The 17,558-nt window shown below is 40.1% G+C and overlaps 1 protein-coding gene across 4 annotated transcripts in view; it reads right to left on the reverse strand.

The window, feature by feature from the left end:
* The window catches only part of SECISBP2L (SECIS binding protein 2 like), a 72,222-nt gene that overhangs the window by 20,973 nt on the left and 33,691 nt on the right, over positions 1 to 17,558 (reverse strand). For all 4 annotated transcript variants that reach the window (XM_004386299.2, XM_023740655.1, XM_023740656.1 and 1 more), the window contains 5 exons: positions 12,354 to 12,523; positions 11,411 to 11,543; positions 9,954 to 10,116; positions 7,863 to 8,083; positions 6,742 to 6,896 (listed from right to left, as the gene is read on the reverse strand). In XM_004386299.2, coding sequence (XP_004386356.1) covers positions 6,742 to 6,896; positions 7,863 to 8,083; positions 9,954 to 10,116; positions 11,411 to 11,543; positions 12,354 to 12,523 — 842 coding nt within the window. The remainder of the gene's footprint in view (positions 1 to 6,741; positions 6,897 to 7,862; positions 8,084 to 9,953; positions 10,117 to 11,410; positions 11,544 to 12,353; positions 12,524 to 17,558) is intronic.

Consider the following 17,558-nt stretch of genomic DNA (forward strand, 5'->3'; position numbering starts at 1 on the left):
AGGAATCCAACTGATTTTTGTTTGATTATCTTGTATCCTGAAAGTCTGCAGAAATCTTCTATTAGATGCAGTAGTTTTCTTGCACGTTCTTTGGGGTTTTCTGTGCATAAGATCATATTATCTGCAAACATAGATACTTTGACATCTTCCCTACTAATCTGGATTCTCTTTATTTCTTTTTCTAGCCTAACTGCTCTGGCTAGGACCTCCAGCACAATATTGAATAAGAGTGGTGATAAGGTGCATCCTTGTCTGGTTTCCGTTCTCAAGGGGAATGCTTTCAAAGTCTCTCAATTTAGGATGATGTTGGCTGTTGGCTTTGTATGAATGCCCTTAATTATACTGAGGAATTTCCCTTCTATTTCTACTTTGTTCAGAGTTTTTACCATGAATGGGTGTTGGACTTTGTCAAATGCATTTTCTGCATTGACTGATAAGATCATATGGTTCTTGTCTTTTGTTTTATTAATGTGATAGATTATATTGATTGTTTTCCTAATGTTGAACCATCCCTGCATACCTGGTATAAATCCCACTTGATCATGATGAATCATTCTTTTTGATATGTTGCCGAATTCTACTGGCTAGAATTTTGTTCAAGATTTTTGCATCAACGTTCATGAGGGATATTGTCTGTAATTCTCTTTTTTTGTGGTGTTTTTACCTGGTTTTGGTATCAGGGTTATGCTGGCTTCATAAAAAATGAGTTTGGGAGTATTCCATCCTTTTCTATGCTCTGCAATACCTTTAGTAATAGTGGTGTTAACTCTTCTCTGAAAGTCTGGTAGAATTCACCAGTGAAGCCATTCGGTTCAGGGCTTTTTTTCGTTGGGAGTTTTTTAATTACCTTTTCAATCTCTTCTTTTGTTATAGGTTTATTTAGTTTTCTACCTCTGTGTTAGTTTAGGTACGTAGTGATTTTCGAGAAATTTGTCCATTTCCTCTAGGTTTTCAAATACGTTAGAGTACAATTTTGCACGGTAATCTGTTACGATCCTTTTAATTTCAGTGGGGTCTGCTGTGATATCACCCATCTCATTTCTTATACAGGTTATCTGCTTCCTCTCCTGTTTTTCTTTTGCCAGTCTGGCCAATGGTTTATCAATTTTGTTGATCTTTTCAAAGAATCAGCTTTTCGTCTTGTTAACTCTTTCAACTGTTTTTCTATTCTCTATTTCATTTAATTCTGCTCTAATTCTTATTATTTCCTTTCTTCTGGCACCCAAGGATTTCTTTTGCTGCTCTCTTTCTACTTGTTCGAGTTGTAGGGTTAATGTTTTGATTATGGCCCTTTCCTCTTTTTCGATGTGTGCATTTATTGCCATAAACTGACCTTTAAGCACTGGTTTTGCTGTGTCCCAAAGGTTCTGGTGGGATGTGTTTTCATTCTCGTTTGATTCAGTGAATTTCTTTATTCTATCCTCAATTTCTTCTATAACCCAGTAGTTGTTGAGCAAGGTGTTGTTCAGCTTCCACGTGTTTGATTTTTTTTCCTTCCTTTTTCTGTTGTTGATTTCTACCTTTATGGCTTTATGGTCAGAAAAGATGCTTTGTAATATTTCGATGCTTTGGATTTTGTTAAGGCTTGCTTTATGGCCTAATATGTGGTCTATTCTGGAGAATGTTCTGAGTTGGAAAAGAAAGTATACTTGGCTGCTGTTGGGTGGAGTGTTTGGTATACATCTATGAGATCAAGTTGGCTGACTGCAGCATTTAGCTCTTCCGTGTCTTTGATGAGCTTCTTTCTGGATGTTCTGTCCTTCACCAAAAGTGGTGTGTTCAAGTCTCTGACTACTGTTGTGGAGATGTCTATCGCTCTTTTCAGTGCTGTTAGAGTTTATGTATTTTGGAGCCCTGTCGCTGGGTATGTTATTATAGTCAGGTCCTCCTGGTGTATTGACCCTTTATTCATTATATAGTGTCTTTCTTCATCCTTTGTGGTGGACTTTAAAGTCTGTTTTGTCAGAGATTAATATTGCCACTCCTGCTCTTTTTTGGGTGTTGTTTGCTTGATGTATTTTTTTTCCATCCTTTTAGTTTGTTTGTGTTTTTAAGTCTAAGGTGTGTCTCTTGTAGGCAGCACACAGACAGATCGTGTTTTTTATCTAATCTGCCACTCTCTGCCTCTTTATTGATGTATTTAGTCCATTTACGTTCAGTGTAATTATTGATAGGTATGAGTTTAGTGGTGCCATTTTGATGTCTTTTTTTTGTGTGTTGTTGACAGTTTCTTTGTACAACTTAATTTTCTGTGCTGAGTTGTTTTTATGTATTTTCTTTTCTTTGTTTTGATTGTTGTTGATTTTGTGTTTACTGAGTCTTTATATTTTTCTAGTTTTTTATTTTGACTCATAGGAATGTTAGTTTCCTTTGTAGTTACCTTAATATTTACCCCTATTTTTCTAAGTTTATGCCAGTCTTTTATTTCTTTATAGTGCCACGGCTTCCTCTGCATATGAAAAATCTATGTCTGCATTTTTTAAGTCCCTCTTTTCCCTCTTTTTTGTTTTAATGTTGTCACCTTTTACGTACTGACATCTGTTTCCCTATTTCCAGTGTTCTAGCTTTGATTTACTTTTGTGTCTTCCCTACCTGCGTTGATACCTGTTTGCTCTGTCCTGTGTTCTAGTCTTGGATTGCCATCTGATGTTACTGATTTGCTAACCAGAGAACTCCCTTTAGTATTTCTTGTAATTTTGGTTTGGTTTTTGAAAATTCCCTAAACTTCTGTTTATCTGGAAATGCCCTAATTTTGCCATCATATTTTAGAGACAGTTTTGCTGGATATGTAATTCTTTGCTTGCAGTTTTTTTCCTTTAAGGCTTTATATATGTCATCTCATTGCCTTCTTGCCTGCATGGTTTCTGCTGAGTAGTCCAAGCTTACTCTTATTGACTCTCCTTTGTAGATGACTTTTCTTTATCCCTAGCCACTCTTAAAATTCTCTGTTTATCTTTGGTTTTGGCAAGTTTGATTACAATGACTTTCTTTTGGGATTTACCTTATGTGGGGTTCGATCAGCATCTTGGATAGGTATCTTCTCAACTTTCACAACATCAGGGAAGTTTTCTGCCAACGAATCTTCAACAATTCTCTCTGTATTTTCTGTTATCCCCCCGTTCTAGTACTCCAACCACTCGTAGATTATTCCTCTTGATAGGGTCCCACATAATTCTTAGGGTTTCTTCATTTTTTAAATCCTTTTATCTGATTTTTCCTCAAATAAGCTGGTGTCAAGTGTTTTATCTTCAATCTAATTCTGACTTCCATTGCCTCAATTCTGCTCCTATGACTTTCTGTTGTCTAATTCTGACATTTTATTGTTAATCTCCTGGATTTCTGACTGCTCTCTATGGATTCTTGCAGCCTGTTAAATTTGTCATTATGCTCTTCTCTAATCTTTTTAACTTCCTCTATTACATGTTCTGCATTTTGCTTAACTTCGTTCCTAACTTCTTAAAAAAGTTCTATATATTAATCTTTTGTATTCTGCCTCCAGGAATTCCAAGAAATTTTCCTCCTCTGGAAAATTTCTAGATTCTTTATTCTGGGAGCTTGCTGAAGCCATCACAGACTGCCTCTTTATGTGATTTGATATTGTTGTCTCTGAGCCATCAATAAGTTATTATATTTATTTATGTTTGCTTACTGTGTCCTAGCTTCTTGTTTTGATGTGCCCAAATAGGCCGCTCATATGACCTAGTTTTATTATTGGCACCTTTGAAGCTCTAATGTCATGTCACCAGGTGGTTAGATCTGTTACTAGGTATGTAAGCCCACTCCTATATGGATTCAGCTCAAGTGCCCAGGTAGATAGCCATCAAGTATGTAGTGTAGGCTCTCACTTACAGTCCTAGACAGGCATGGGTGATTGGTACAGGCACAAGTATCTGGCTGCAGCAGGGGGACACACTGTGAGCAAGCAAGGGGCTGACGGCTGCCCCCGAGTGTCCAGGAGGAAGGCGTGTCCCTGTTCCCTAGAGCATGTAGGTGGGTGGGTTTTGCAGCCGGACTATGAGCACCTAATGCTGTTGGCTGTAAGGACTGGGGAGCACCTCTTATTCATGGGCCCCTATCACAGGTGGCTAGGTGGCGTAGGTGGAGCCACTAGTCCTCAGGCCCCTGATGTGGGTGGGTGAAGACCCTGCTTAATGGCACAGCAGTGTCAAATGGCAAGAACCTGCCACTTCACAGCTGAAACAGTTCAAGTTAGACTTCCGGAATATACTGTTATACCGCGGTAAAGAGGGCTTTTGCTGTTGAGATGGGTCCACACAAGCGTATGCAGGGGGAAAGGCAAAGGATCCCTTATGCCTGTGCCTAGGCAAAAGAGGTGTGCCTACCCTGGGTTTCTGGCTTGGGGGCGCCAGCAGTTTATTTTTTCCCTGTTTGTTAATTTGTTCACTCTCCAATGCAGAGAGAATGGCTCCAGACGGATCCTACTTCTGGCCCAGGGGACTCAAACAATTGCTGGAGCTGGTCCGGGACCCAGTGCAGAGCAGGGAGCAGCAAGGTAAATGGGAGACAGGTTTTTCCCTAAGTTGGGTGTTTTTCATCCGCACGGTAAACCACATGCAAGTACTTATCTTTTGCAGATGAGGGCTGCTTCTCACTGGTTCTGGGTGGCTGCGTAGACTCTCAGCGGTTGGGTCTCTCCCGGTGCAGAAAACGTGTCTCCTGAGCATGGCTGCTTGCCTGCCTCACCACTCACCCCCGAGGTGATCAGGCCTGAAGGGCTCAGGCTCTCACCGGGTCAGGTCTGGCAAACTCCTCGCTGCTTCCGAACTGTCTCTCCCTCCCCCTGACACTCAGTCCAGATCCTCAACTCTACCTTTGATGTTCAGGCTCCCAGATTGCCATATATAATCAAATCACTTGTTTTTTCAGGTCTTTGTTGTAAGAGGGTCCACTGGAAGCGTCTGACTACTTCACCTCTTGGCCCCGCCTCTATCTTTCCATTTTTGTAGGTCTCTTTTAGTCTCATGTAATCAGTGTTTTCTAATTTTCATCATATAATCTTTTATGTCCCTCGTTAGGTTAATCCCTAGGTATTTTATTGTTTTCTTTTTCAAAGTGATCTTTATTAGGGCAGAGGAACCAAATTGATTTTTTTGTGTTGATCCTGAATCCTGCAACTTTGCTAAATTCTATTAACTTCAGCAGTTTTCCTGTGGAACCTTTAGGGTTTTCTTTGTATAGGATCATGTCATCCGCAAGCAGAGACAGTTTTACTTCTTCCTTTCCCATTTGGATACCTCTTATGTCTCTTTCGTGTCTTATTTTTCTGGCTAGGACCTCCAGTACAATATTGATAAGAGTGGTGATAACTGGCATCCTTGTCTCATTCCCGTTCTCAAAAGGAAGGCTCTCAGCCTTTCTCCTTTGAGTACTATGTTGGCTGTTGGTTTTGCATACATGCCCGTAATGACACTGAAGAGATTTGCCTTCTATTCCTGGTTTTCTTAGAGTTTTTATCATGAAAGTGTGTCAATGCCTTTTCTGCTGGCATAAGCAGTGGGGCTTGACTTTCCTGTGGCGAAGGCAGGGGGCTCTCTACGTCTTTCCCTCACAGGCGCTCATGCAGAAACTCTCTCACAGTGTCCCACTGTGGGCAGGGAGCCAGCTGTTTCCCTTTGTTTCCCGGTGTGTTGTCCGTCAGTCCAAAGTACTCCCCTTGCCCTGCTGCCCTCTCAGTTCCTCCCGGTCCTAGTGCCTATCTGTCTTAGGCCTCAGCAAGATTCAACAGCAGTCTCTCACAGCGCCAAGGTCTCCCTCTGACCCCTCCCAACTGTGTGGCCCTCGAACTCCCAAGGCCAATCTGCACCATCTTAAAAAATGGGGCTACAGCTTCCTCAGATAAGCTAACTCCCTACGTTCCCTGTCTGGGGTGTTGTCCAGCCCCGTCCCAAAACGGCTATGAGTGAGTGCTCCAGATGTTAGCAGGTAGGTTCTCCCAGCTTCTGTGCCGTCCTCGCTCCTCTTCTGCGCCACTTCTGTACTCACCTGACTCTCCAGCACCTCGGCCGCCATCTAGAGTTCTGAGATCTCAGTCTGTGTTTTGTTTTTATTCATTATTCAGTGGGTTAGTTGCTGGGGGAGTAAATGGGAGTGTCCACTCACTTCTCCATCTTGCTCCGCCCTCCCACAAAGTACTTTTGAATGAACTTCATGAAAACAGTTAAAATGCTATCAGTTGATAAGCATTACTTTAAATTAATAATCTTTATATTATCAGCTCCTATGGGTTAAGTTCTATATCAGCAGACTGCAAGAGGGAGACGAAGGCATCAGGGATGCAGAACTATTCTGGTTTAGGAATCTCATCTTCTAAAGGAAAATTCTCTCCAATTAAAGGATCTTTTTCTCTCTTAACTACCAGTAGCACAAAACATACCCATCACATATAGATTGAAGAAGATTATTTTACATTACATAATATTGGATATTTTTACCCAGTAATTAAATAAATTATCAAGCACTTCTAATTGAGAGCCCAGGAGAAAACACCACTTTGGCAGAAGAAATAGGAGCTAAAATCTTCAAAGTGCTGAAGGATTAACCTATGCAAATGTTTTCACCACACTGGGAAGAGAAAAAAACAGAAACGCAATACTCAAGAATTATCCACTCATTCTCCGGGGCTCATCATCTCACTTTGTCACATGCACAAACCTAAAACTGTATAAAATGTGCTATTTGAGGGGCGTGTGGGGTGAGGGAGTGTGTCTTCTGAATTCTTACCTCAGCACCGAAGTAGTTGAAGATTCCCACTACACTAACAGGAACCAGCTTGTTCACACAGCGTCCCAGAGCTTTTCTCCCAAGGGCAAACACAAAAGGAATTTCTTGTTCCCGTGCCATGGCTATAACATTATAGAGAGCCTCATCCAAGCCACCTAAGAAAGTCATCACATGCTGAGGTTTTAATTATTTCCTAAATGAAGCTAATTTAACATCCAATAGCTAAAGCATACAACACAGCACCATAGGAATCTATGAATGTTTGTTACACTTATGCTGTTCCATACATTCTCCTGTTTGAATTTGTACTACATGCGGGTATATATATTTATATTTTCTTTCCAAATTCCTTTACAAGTATTTTTGTCCCTTCATGGGCATTAGTACAGGAGTCAAATTTTAATTCAACAATCATTTATTAAAAAGAAATTAATTAGAATTGTTAAAAGCGGTTGACTCTTTTTTCAACCTCTCAGCTCAACAGCAAGCTATAACAATTCAATCAGACAGATTATACATATTACTGTTTTTATTGGTGTTTCTCCCCCACAGGTACGCCTACTACTACTACTACTACTACTACTACTACTAGTGCTACTACTCAATGCATCTTCTGCTCCTCCACCAAAAGAGTTACATATGAGTGCATGGCTTGGTAAAGTACTCATAAAGCCAGCCCTCCCAAGAGATTCAGTATGTAACTGCTGGTCTCTGAGAGATAAGTCTCCACCATAAGTAGCAAGAGAGACCTTTATCTTTTGCTTTTTCTTTTTAAGAGGAAAGGGACATCAAAGGAAAGTAATATAAAAGTTTAAAAAGCAGAACATATTTGCAGAGGTAAAGAAATGCACTCTTACTACCCCCCCCGACTCTGACCATTACAGAGACACCTGGTCCTTCACTAAGGGTCAGAGATGAAAATTTTCTTTACAATTAATCTCAATTACACTACTTAATTTTAGGTACTGGAAGATTTACATTTTCTTCCCTCATACTCAATATTTTGTTTTATACCTAAACTCCACTGAGAAAGACATAGAGCTTCTATTTTAAAATTCATGGTATATCCTACAATTACACTAAATATATATCAAAACACTTCAAAAGCAAAATGTTCGTACCTTTTGACTGGATTTTTTCACAGTTTGGAGAAATTATAACACACCTGATCTTGTTTAACTTCATATGTTTGGTAACCTCCCTGAGGCCCATAACCAGTCGTCTCCTTGCTTTTGCTCTTACAGGATCCTTCTGGTAAATGCGTTCCTGGAAACTGACAAGCTCTTGGAGAAGAAGAGTCACACATTCATCAATCTCTTTACATAGAACCTGATTACAATACCTGTAGAAGAAAGCAAAAATAGATAAATTGTATCCTAATTTATTTTCCTGTAATTATAAAATTGCTTTACGAAATAAATACATCCAGTAAGAGGTTTTCATAAAAAGTCAGGTCTTCAAAATTTCTTAAATTGTTCAGTCAATTTAGAAAAACAGAACAGTGATTTGGATTGTCATTGTTTCTGAATTCCAACAGTTTGGCTTTTACGTAAAAGACAGAATAATCTCAGGGAAGTACTACCCAAACTCCCAATTATTAAATTCCTAAAGGTACAAATCAAGTTTTAGCTTGCTACTAGGTAAAAACAGGCATAATGTTTTTGATAAGGAGATATAGATAAAGTTACTTCATGACAAATGATTATCAAATATGCTTGTGGTAAGAAAGAAATTTTACAGAAGCTAACTGAAGGCCCTAATACCAACAACTCATCCTCCAAGCTTGGATAAATCACAATCTCTAGGCATTGGTTACTTATCTATAAAATAAGGAGCCGGGCAGGGTGGATTCAATGATCCCTCTAGCTCAAAAAATTCTATGGCTATGAAGGATGAACTCAAAAATTAAACTGAGGCCAAAACAAAAGAGACCTTGAGGTAAAGGTCACATGTCTTTACGTGAGACAAAACAACAGAATGAGGCTCTCTGTGAGATCATGTATGGCTATAATGCAAAAAAACCCAGAAAAGAAGTAAGTATGAGGTTACTTTGTTCCAGAGTAAGGAAGTCGTTCAAGCTTACCTATTCCCTCATCTCTACCATAAGCAGGCACTGAACAAGGAGAACTGGTATAACATCCTATCTGGGAATAATCCCAGGCAAGCAAATTTCCACTTCTAAGTTACATTATGTAGTAGAGAAATCTAGGCCTACCCTTCTGCAGTGTAAAAAAAATTTTGTTTGGGGAATTTTTTTATGTTTATCTGAAAAATGTTTAAATAGGTATGATACTACTTCAGAAGAGAAGGAATAACTGGACAGATTTAGGGAATAGATTAAGTATCACAGTTTAAATATGCAAAATTAAAGAAAGCAATTAAAGAAAAAACATCAAAAAACACAACCTTCCTCATTCTTTTCTTTTTTTTCTTCAAGCTGTTTACTTCATACACATAACATTCTCCTTAAGTGTTTCATTTGGTCCACACATCTGTTATTTGACATTTAAGTGACTCACAAATCTAGGTATGAAGTATTTGCTCAAAAACAATGGTATAAGAAAAAAGAACAGAACAAACCAATGCAGTTCAGACTCACATAGGTTATACTTTCCCTGGGATTCTTTCAGATACCATTTTTAGAGGTAAAATTAAATCATCTAGATGAATATTAAAATCCTAAAATCCTTCACAGCCATAACTGTTTACCATTATTCACAGACACGGTATGCATATTTGTTATCCCCTACGTTAATTATCTCAATTTTAAAACTTAAAATATTTGCTCAAAAACAAATAGCTTCATGTACTAGGTCCACTTCATGTAAACAGAGTCTTATAAACCTGATATTATTTGGTTAGAGAGGTTTTTTGAAGTATCAATAATATGAATGAAAAAGCAAAATCATTCTGGGGCGAAAACTCATACTATGGCACTTTATATATAAGGTGTTTAAGAGGCTAGATTTCCAGGGTATAAATATTATCTGATATACAGAGCATACATTTACTGTCAGATCACTTCCTCATGAACACTGACAGAAGGGAAATGCTTTAAATATAATAAAACCAGCCGTTAAAATCTGAAAAACTTAAAAGATTGTTGGTGTTTTGTCTGCTCAACCGACTGAGTGAAAATGACAATACTAAATTCAAAACTACAGTCAAGATACTTAAAACTAGTCAACCTCAATCACAAGAATAAGACTTACTCTCTGAATCTTTTGCTGTGGATTTTGGTTATTGTTGAAGGCGCCATGGGACTGCCTATCCCAGAGCTAGCAGGAGAGCCCTGTGACACGGGAGTCATACAATACGGAGAGTTCTGACTTGCTGGAGACAGTGACGCGTCACTGGCCATGCTCAGTCCAGTATCTGGGAGATGCGGAGGTGGGGAAAGAATTGAGAAACTTCAAATGCTGAAAAACTCCATACTGATCAAAATAATTTAGAATGGCAGTTGTCTTTTGAGTCCCTTTCAAATTCTCTAGAAGCTAACAAGTTGGGCATTTTTCATATCACAAATAAACAATTTTCATATACTACAAAAATAAAATCTTCCTATTATCTATTAAAATATACTTTTCAAGATCAAGCACAGCCCAGAAGTCTTCACATAGGAGAAAAAAGGAAGACCGAATTATCTAAAACATGTCATCCTAGAGGATTTGAATTAAAGAACAAAGGTATTAACGTCTGAACCTCTTTCCAGCTAAACTCAATAAATAAGTTAATATTTGTATATTCAGGCAACTAACTAGCAAAGTCACACATATATCTTCTTATCTCTGTATGAGACTGTAAGTTCTTTAACAGCGGGACCAGTGACTGTAAATTTTTATCACCTTCCCCAACGCCCCTGCCCCTAGTTACTAAGTGCACACAGGATGTGTTTAATAAATATTTCCGAAATTAAGGATAGAGACACCTAAATATTCAGGGAATCATATTAAATTGAGAATAAAGGGTAATTCCACGCAAGTATGTCCTAGTTGAATAATTCTTAGAAGTAAACTCATTCTTCTAAACCAGTGGAACACTACTGCTCAATCTATGTGTAAATCAGATTAAACGTGTTACAAAAAGTCAAGGAACAAATATACACCAGCAGGAAAAGGGAGCTAGCCAGGTCTCTCAGAATTTTTTTCTTTCAAGGTAGTATAAATTCTAGAAGAAATCTGCAATTTTGGTAAAGTACCAACTAGAACTGCATGTGCTGGTTACTGTATGGGCCTGAATCTGAATGATCAACTGGACTCTGCACTGCAACTGGCTTTGCAATTCTCTACTCAGTGTGGAACATGCATTAATTCCATAAAAGGGAGAGAGAACATCAATAAAAAGGAATTAATGAAAAATGACTCTGAAAAGAAGGGATAACCAATAATGTTCTAAATATGAAAGAAGACAAAAATGAAAAAAAAATTGTGATAGAGAGGAAATCTCATGCATTGGTGGCAGTCATAAATTTGAGAGTTTACAACAAATTCTGGACTGAAGCCTCAAAAATGTCAAAGACCTACTGTATAACAGTAAAAAATCTTAAAAAACAAATGAAATTTATATAAAATGTGGAGTACATCTTCCAATTAGGTACATAACTAGTAATTAAATGCTTAATTAAAACACTTCGGCCATTCCATGAGAATAGAGAAAAAAAAGTCCTTACCTTCCTGGGAAACACTCTCCTGTGGCAAATCATCAATAAAACCTAAGTGCATTTCTACTGGTTCCTCAGATCCCAGAAGACTGTGGTCCACAGTTAAGCGCCCCTTCTTTTCCTCTCTTTCTTTCAAAATAACCTAAAAGTCATTACCAGTCTTTAATTACTGATCACTCTTTAAGAATGTATTGAATGATCACAAGGTACACTATTACACAGGTACAGCAGTTCACTTAAAAGCGGTAATGAAGATTTTAGTTGACTACGTGTTTTTTAAAAAAAAGTAGAAACTGGCAAAAAGGTGAATATAATTTTGGGCACTGTCAACTGACATACCATATCCAAAATAAAGGGAGGCAATTATACTGCAGAATACTACAGCTTTCAAACCACATCTGCTTCATTCTTTCAATCCTGGGTGATAAACTAGAGCATTTTCCCAAAATATGGATAAAATAAAAAGTTTGGAAACCAGGTCATAGGGTTACATCTGATTTCCATTTTGTAGTTTTCAATAACATGGACACGGATTATCTCACTCTGATCCTCCTAATAACAACACTGAAGCAAAGCAGATCGTATCCCTGACTTACGACTGAGGAAGATGAGAGAAAGAAAGGCTTGTCTAAAGCTACATAATAGCACTGAAGTTAATACCACAACCCAGGGCTTCTGATTCCTAGACCCCAGTGTCTTTGGATGTTAAACATTTAAGATTTTGTTTGTTTGTTTTTAACCTTACAGAAAGAATTGATTCTCCAGAGCCTTGTTCCATACAGAAAGACAGCCATGATGCTACTGACATCCCCAACCTTGAATTAACTATACAGACGCATGTATGTCTAAGATGACTTCAAAATGATCTGTTGGCTAAAGAAGCACAACTACTTTTGCAAAACAGATTTAATCCTTTATTCTGCAAAATAAACACTCCTGGATTTTAATTTACCTTTTTAAGTGCTGTAGGTCGTTTTAGTTTTGCAATTTCCTTCTCTTTTCCTTTTTTGGCTTTGGAGGAAGTAACATCTAAAGAATTTAAGGATGTCAAACAGGTCTGACTTTTGGTTAAAGGTTTTCTGTTGGCAGAGTCTTTAGTGTGAAAAGAAGCTGCAGTGGCCACTAAAAACAAACAAGCACGTTAGTTTTACTATTCCAGCCAATTCCACATAATTTCAAAATTTCCAATGACAAAGCTACAAAAACAAGAACATCCTCTTGCCCACAACATAAGAGTGGGTCAGCAGGACCCCTCAGATATAGCTCTTACCCATCTTCTTAGCCTCCATAAGATAAAGACGACAAAACCAATGAGATTAATCAGTTCAGTTGTCCGAAGTGGCAATAAGTGATTAGTTTTGCTCTACTGGAGCAACTCTCAAGAATGACAATTCTTCGCAACTGGTCTTCAGTCAGAACCATTCTGCCTCTGGAATTTCAAAACTCTGCACCTCTCCTTACTCCCACCCAGTCTATTTACCCTCATATATGAAGTCCAGCATTCCTTTCCTTGTTTCAGTCTATCAGTGAAGAACAACTTTTTTCTCCTCTCAGTACTATTCAGTAATTATTTTATGCCTGGTAAACCCATGCCGTGCAGTGGTTTCCAACTCACAGCAACCCTACAGGACAGAGCAGAACTGCCCCATAGGGTTTCCAAGGAGCGGTTGGTGGATTCTAACTGCTGACCCTCTGGTTAGCAGCTGAGCTTTGAAGCACTGCATCACCAGGGCTCCCTGTACCTGGTAGACACTCTACTTACTTACTCAGTGGCCATCCCTAATCCTTTAACATCCCTCAACCTTTGATCTCAATTCTCTTATGCTAGCAGAGAAGCTTCCCTTCCACTTTCCTGAGATGTTACCCAATATAAACTTATAAGCCACCTGAGAGGAGGTAGCAGCATCCTTACTCCTGTCCAAGGCTCACCAACCACCAATGCTCTTAATCCTCTCTCAGTTTCTCTACCATCTTGCTCTAGTCCTTCCTCCTTGCATCTTTCAAGTTTCTCTTTGTGGTATGATGGATCGTTTTTATATAGACTTTCTCATCATGGTCCTGTAACTCCCAACAAATGATTGGGTAGGACTATGCAAGTAAGGTGCTTGTGACCCACCAAGGGGATTAGACAGCTTGCTAAAAATGCAGATAAGGTGCATGGCACCCTTGTGGGGGTGGAACCATGAAAATAAGGTGTATGGAACCATAACGAGGGGACTGGTCAGTTTTGCCATACTGCTAGGCTTTTTAAGACACTGAGACACTGACAGAGAGAGGGTGAAAGACAGCGGCACAGCAGTAGCAAGAGCGATAGCGGCTTTAGACATCAGGAACCAGAAGACCAAAACAAGACGGCTGCAGTGGAGCTTGCCAACCTACAGAGCTAGGAGGTTTGTAACACTGCCCGAGCAGGGCAGAGGCAAGGCTGAGAGGCCTGTCTGCGGGCACAGCTGAGAATAAGCTGTCCTGACTGAAGAACTATATCCTGAGTCATTTCTGATCCTGAGTTTTACCATTACTTCCATAATAAACCCCATAACTGTGATTAAGGTCTGTGAGTTCTGTGTGGCCACTGCAACGAATTATCAAACTAAGCAGAGAAGTAGAGTGCCACGAGACAACCGGTTGGTGTCAGAACTGGTAAAAAAGATTGAAGAGAGGACGGATGTCTGACCTCTGCCTCACAGGAATCAGCCTTGGGCTGTTATGTTGATTTTCCCACCTCCTTGTGAAGTCAGAGGAGGTCAGATGCCCCCACCACACCATTTTTACACTCCTTAATTCCTGACTGTTTTCCCTGACTCCCTACAAGCTAAAGTCTCCTCTATCTAAAAGAAAAAAGGCAAACCAACAAAATCCTTCCCTTGACTGGCTTCCCTTCCAAGCTAAAGTATCATCACCCTCCTCTTCTGCCCTATTTTCTCATCACTCCCCAAATCTTTACAATCTGGCTGCTCTACTACCCACTCTCCTGAACCTGCTGTTGCTGAGCATCATACATACCTTACAATTCCCAAATATAACTTTCTGAGTCTTCTTCCTATTCTAACTCTGTACCAAAGCCCACATTATCTTCCTCAGAATTCTATCCTTGCCTTCAGTAACATTACATTCTATTTTTCTTCCTCAAACCTGTTTTTCTGGTTCTTCTTCCTTCTGTCCTTTAACTATGAGTGTTCCCCAAGGCTTTATTACTGAACATCTTTTTCCTGGTTTTTCTTTCTCCTCACAATCTTATATATTCCCATAGCTTCAACACTCATCTCTTTGAAAATCCCTGACTTCTAACCTAAACTGCTAAAACAACAACCACAAGGATCTCCTTCACTAGCATTTCAAATACAACAGAACCAGAGCCCACTCTAACCAACAAAACTCTTCCTCCATGATCTGTATCTTCTTTATTATCAACAGAGCCCTCAACACCACCACAGTCCTCCAAGCCAGAGATTTTGGAGTCACCATTGACCTAGTTCACATTCCATCAGTAACAAAACCTTACCAGTTCTTTCAAATCCTTTCTTCCCTACCAGTCTCATCCTTTGCTTGGATTTCCCAATGACTTTCTTTGGAATCAATACTCTCCAATTCAAACACTGGTTTAAAACAGGGCTTCAAACCGGTTCTTTCCAGTTCAACCATGACCAAGGAAGTGTCACCAGAACACACCTGAAGTTGTAATATTTGGGTGAGGGACTTTCGGCAAAATGGCGCTCTAGGCAGAAGCACCACACCATCCCTCCATAGCAAAGATCCGAAAAACTAAGCCAAACAGAAAACAAAAATCCTGAAACCCTAAAACATCAAATGAGGAGATAAAGAACTCAGCCAAGCACCAAATGGAGTGAGAAAATTGACAGAGAACAGAGAGCGAGGAGAGATTCATGCAGAGGTCCCCTATCAGCTAACGCAGTGCAGATCCGTCATCTTGGACTCCTATCAGAAACCAGCAGAGAGGGGGTACGAGAAAGCAGCTTCACGGAGCTTCCAGCGGGAGACTGAACAACCGGTAATTTGCGATATACGCTTTCCCACCCCCCACCCTTCTTCACCCCCACTTGGCCTCCTCTGCATCCCGCAGCCACAATTTCTTCTCCGGGAAGCACCGGCTGCTTGGATTCCACCCACCTGAAGGGGCCAGCTCTCTGAGTGCCATTTGTTGGCTGCTGGTGCTGCTTTTTTCTGCTTCTTCTGCTTGCTTCCTTACCTCTCACCACCTCCCCCTCCTTCCGCTCAAATAACTGGCTCCGTGCGCCATCTTTGCTTCTTCCTGAGGGGCTGCAGAGCTCCGGTAATTTGTGATATACACTTTCACACCCCCTACCCTTCTTTACCCATACTCAGCCTCCTCTGCTTTCCGCAGACACAGTCTGTTGTTCGGGAAACACCGGCTGCTTGAACTCCGCCATCCCGCACTAGCTGGCTCTCTCAGTGCCATTTGCTGGCTGCTGGTGTTGCTTTTTTCCGCTTCTTTTGATTTCTTCCTTACCTCTCACCACCTCTCCCTCCTTTCGCTCAAATACCTGGCTCCGTGCCTCATCTTTGCTTCTTCCTCAGGGGCTGCAGAGCTCCGTTCGAGTGTGGAGCTACTTCCCGGTCTGGGCTGCCGCGCTGGTGGGATCCCGGGGCTTTTGTTCGTTTGTTTGTTCTGAATAGATTGTTTTCTTTTCCTTTTCTTCAGTTGGGAGCCTGTTCTGGCCAAGTGGTGCTGCATGGCTTGGAAACTACCACTTCGGCTTGCACAGATGTGCAAAGGGATCCCTGAGGGCATTTCTTTTCTCATTGTTTTCTTTTCTTTTTTCTGTTTTTTGGGGGGCTTTTCTCGTTTTGTTTTTTTTTTAATTTGTTTTGTTTACTTTTCCCTTTTTCCCTTTCTTGATTACTCAGTTTCTCATCTCTCTATGTCTTCCTTCTCTTTCTGTTCCCTGACATACCTGACGTTGTATACCTCTACACCTTCTAGCCAGGTTGTACTACAACACCTGAGAACAACTTCCCCAGACCTCACAGCAGCACTGGAGGGATCCCTGGGAACTTTGCGGTTCTTTAACTTTTCCAATTTTTATTTATTCATTCTTTCCTTTTTTTTCTTCCTCCTCCCCTTTTTGTTTTTCTCCATTTCATAGTCTCTCACCTCTGCACTCCAACAGCAAGCTCCCCTAATACTCTTTTTTGATTGTTTGTATGTTTTTGGCTCCTGTTCCTCTCTCCTCTCTCCCATACCCATCTTAGTTCCACACATAATAATCTCCCCGCTACATCCTGCCTACCCGCCCCATGAACTTCACATCACACCACCGAGCAGCACAGGCACAGCCTACTGGGACCTGCCCTGCACTAATTACTGACCTGCCCTGGTGGCTGTAGTAAGTGCCACAAACAACCTGTCCCCATAATTCCTCTTCAACTAAACCTGCCCTGCCATACCATATCTGAGTGACTGACCCTGCCAATTGGAGAAGGAGGCGAACAGTACTGTGCCCACAGACAAGGAAACAAAAAAGAACACACACCCCGCCTACTCAGGCATAGCCAAATTAAAAAAAAAAAAGATACGAAACAAACAAATCTACAATCAATAAATGAGAAAAATAACTACTGAATGCCCCAAAGACAGCAGACAATATCAAAACATTCACAAAAACAGGACAGGATGGTGTCAGTAGGCGAACCAAATAAAACACCAGATGACTTTCCAGTGGAAGAAAAGGCACTAGAGAACTACCCGATAGGGAATTCAAATCTCTAATACTCAGAATTCTCCAAGAGCTAAGGCAAAAAGCAGACAAATATGAGGAAAAAACAGATACAATTCATGGAAAACACAGACAAAAATTGGACGAATTCAGAAAAATAATGCAGGAACAAAACGCCAAAATAAATTCACAACTACAAATTATAGAAAGACAGCAATTACAAATCCAAAACGTAAACAACAAGATTTCATAAATGGATGGTGTCATAGAAGGGCTGAGAAGCAGATTTGAAACGGTGGAAGACAGGATCAGTGGAATTGAAGACAAACACTTGGATACAAGTCTGTTTCAGGAAAACTCAGAAAAAAGAACAAATAAAAATGAAGAGACCCTAAGAGTTATGTGGGATACAATCAAAACCAACAATCTGCGAGTGACTGGAGTTCCAGAACAGGGGGAGA

Source organism: Trichechus manatus, unplaced genomic scaffold, assembly GCF_000243295.1.
Source record: "Trichechus manatus latirostris isolate Lorelei unplaced genomic scaffold, TriManLat1.0 scaffold00161, whole genome shotgun sequence".
NCBI classification, from domain to species: Eukaryota; Metazoa; Chordata; class Mammalia; order Sirenia; family Trichechidae; genus Trichechus; species Trichechus manatus.